Genomic DNA, 3,147 nt, shown 5'->3' on the forward strand with positions numbered 1-3,147 from the left:
ATTAATAATTAAGTTTTCAAATTTTCTTAAGCAAAATTTTAATTGCCGACTTTAATTTTTGTACTATTATTACAAATTATATATTGTATTTCAACTAATGAAATACTCAAACAAATCTTAAATATTGTTTATGATCTATTTATTTAATTATATAATTGTTTAATGTGCTTAGGTTTTTCTATTTGAGAAAATATTAATTTTATTTCATACATTCTAATTTTTCTCATATAACGCCATTATACGCTTTATATAATAAATTATAATGTAATTTAATAGTGGTGATTTACATTTATAAAATTATTATTATTATTAATATATGAGATAATATATTTTAAATAATTATACATGAATAATGAAACTATTATTATAAGGGCATATTAAGATATTTATATCCAATTGGTATGGCACTATATTTTCTCTATAAAATATAGTTATTACATACTGTTGATTAGTAAATACATAAATTTATATTTATAAAATTTGTCTATTAAACAAACTGTAATAAAAGATTTTTTTAAATGATTAAAATGAAATAAAATATAATATTGTAATAGGATAAATTAATTTAAAATATAATTGTTTTGATAAATAAATTTTTTGTAAAAAATTTTATGCATAATATTAGTTTGTAATTATATAAAATATAAAAGTGATATAAAAATTTCAATTTCATATGATTGAAAAAAAAATGATTTTAATTTCTACAATTAAAAATATTTAATTTCTGTATGACATTAAATTAATTACTAATGAGATATTTTTTATAGCTATATTTGATATTTAATCTTGCTGAATTGACTCAAATTATGATTTTAAAAATATTAATAATAAAAATTATATTAAATTATATTTAAAAAAATGTTTTATTATATCTTAATTATAATGAAATACGACTGCTAATGAGTAGGTAACAGTTAAAAATTTTATTTATAAAAGTAAGATGAAAGTAAATATAATGTAATGGATTCAATCGTTGTATTCATTCTTTATTATAAATTTTTAATTATACTTTACAATAAATTAGCAAAAATTAAAAAATTTTCATAATAGTTATAACATTTTATTAAATGTCTCCATTTATTGAATTTGGCCACATTATATTATTATACATGATGATACGTATCCTTTCTTTAGCATTTTCCATTATGACGAACGTGTAACTCTATAAACAAGCATAATCATTTTTGTATAATAGATTGAGAATGAGATAATATATAAATTTGTTAAGGATATTAATCTTTTTATATTATTCAAATACATTGCATATTTAAATTTTTATATGATATTTTAATAGCATACATAAATTCTGACGAGATAAATACTGTAATTAAATTTGTGAATATACATACAAATTACGTTAACTCTAGACAAATCGAAAAACATTCGTTTTACTTTATTTCTATATATCTACACGAAGCAATCTTTTGCTAATTTTTAATAGTAGATTTATAACCTAATTTTAAGTTTTCTATTCTACAAGCATTGAAACACTCCTGAAAATTTTCCTACCGTCCGAAAAAATCCTAATATGTCATTTTAAATTATAACAATAATATTTGAACTGATATTTGATTTTACGATAAAGATAAAGAAGTGCATTGACATCAGTAGGTTCAGATGGATTTTCGGAGTAACAATATTCGAAGCGAAAATAAAGTTACAATTTTGATTACCGACTGAGTCGAGACACGCGCCTATTTCTTTATTCACCCTTCTATCTTCATATATCGCTATTATTGTCATTCTGTACAAGCATTTGATTTGCTTTACATATAATAAAATGATTTATAATATTGCAAACAAATATTTGATTAATATAAGTACATTCTAAATATTCTAAACATTCTAAATTCATTTAATAAATATATTTTTCGAAAATTTTTAGTGAAATAAATATGTTTTTTAAGCTAATACTATTTATCACTATATAAACTCAAAATAAAAACTTTTCAATAATAATGTCATAATATATTTAATGATTGATTAAAGATATTTGAACGTTATTAAGTTACTTGAATGTCAAACTCTATATATATATATATATATATATATATCTTTATCATAAATAAATAGTTTTTAAATGAAAATAAAATAAAATAACATTAATTTTCATAAAGTTTGTATTACAATTCGATAAATATTTATTGATACTAATAATATGGGTGTTTGTTGAGGCACGATTCGTCTTTTAACTAGAAATATTATTTATCAATATGTCATTTAATATTCTAAAATTACTCACTTTTCTTGGAACACGTATTTTCACATTCTAACAGATATTTGTTTGCATAAACTTTATTGTCAGACCCGCAGACAGGCGAGTATACAGCAGGTACGAAACATCGGCAAGCATTTGGGTCATCTGACTTTGCTTGTAAGGATACTTTCAATGACAGCGATTCTGGTGATCGTGTTGCTGACGTTAAAGGCAATGTTAACTTTGCAGGATCTACGTTAATTTGTGGTTTGGTAGGTAATGGAGGCTTCGCCGAGACTACCGAAAACAGGCATGCTAAAGCCACTAAATTATAAATTAGAAAATATTAAAATTTCTCACCAAAATTCTCGTGTCGATTATATTTGGATCGTTAATAAGTATAAAAACAAGTTATTTCAAATCTTGCGTTTATACTAGATAATAAATGTACCTATATTTTTTTTTTTTTATTATTCTGTTTTAACTGTGAGCATAATAATGATAATTATAATGATATTTAATTATAATTTTATTTTAAATGTAATATAAAATCAAAGTTTATTTTAGCTCAATTTTCTTCAGTATAAATATACTAACATACAATTTTCAATTTAAATAATTTACTCACCACTAACGACAACGATGTACCGCATATTATTTAGTTTACCTTGAATTAGTTTTTAAAGTTAAATAATATAAAAATTAAACTCTTGTCAAAATTTCAAAACAGAATGATGAATATAACGGAAAATAATTTATATATAGCATTTCTTGGCTTAATTCGACATATTTAATGTAGACCCAAGTGATAGATTTTATTCATTGATAAAACAAAGAAATAACGTTGATAAGAGAAATCTAGTTATCGTATTGTTGAATTAATATTTGCATAATATAATCATAATTTTTAACCAGCTGCCTTGGTTTTGAATCATATTATTAACGTTTAA

The 3,147-nt window shown here is 21.3% G+C and overlaps 1 protein-coding gene across 1 annotated transcript; it reads right to left on the minus strand.

Annotated features, from left to right (window-relative positions):
* Positions 1 to 1,053: 1,053 nt before the first annotated feature.
* Positions 1,054 to 2,937, minus strand: LOC105363422 (thrombin inhibitor rhodniin-like). Its single transcript, XM_011501103.1, has 3 exons — positions 2,826 to 2,937; positions 2,243 to 2,521; positions 1,054 to 1,162 (listed from the first exon to the last, which is right to left on the minus strand). Exons 1-3 carry the CDS (start codon positions 2,848 to 2,850, stop codon positions 1,131 to 1,133), a joined length of 336 nt encoding a protein of 111 aa, XP_011499405.1. The 5' UTR covers positions 2,851 to 2,937; the 3' UTR covers positions 1,054 to 1,130.
* Positions 2,938 to 3,147: the final 210 nt, after the last annotated feature.

This window comes from Ceratosolen solmsi, unplaced genomic scaffold (assembly GCF_000503995.2).
Source record: "Ceratosolen solmsi marchali unplaced genomic scaffold, CerSol_1.0 scaffold57, whole genome shotgun sequence".
In the NCBI taxonomy this organism is placed as follows: domain Eukaryota; kingdom Metazoa; phylum Arthropoda; class Insecta; order Hymenoptera; family Agaonidae; genus Ceratosolen; species Ceratosolen solmsi.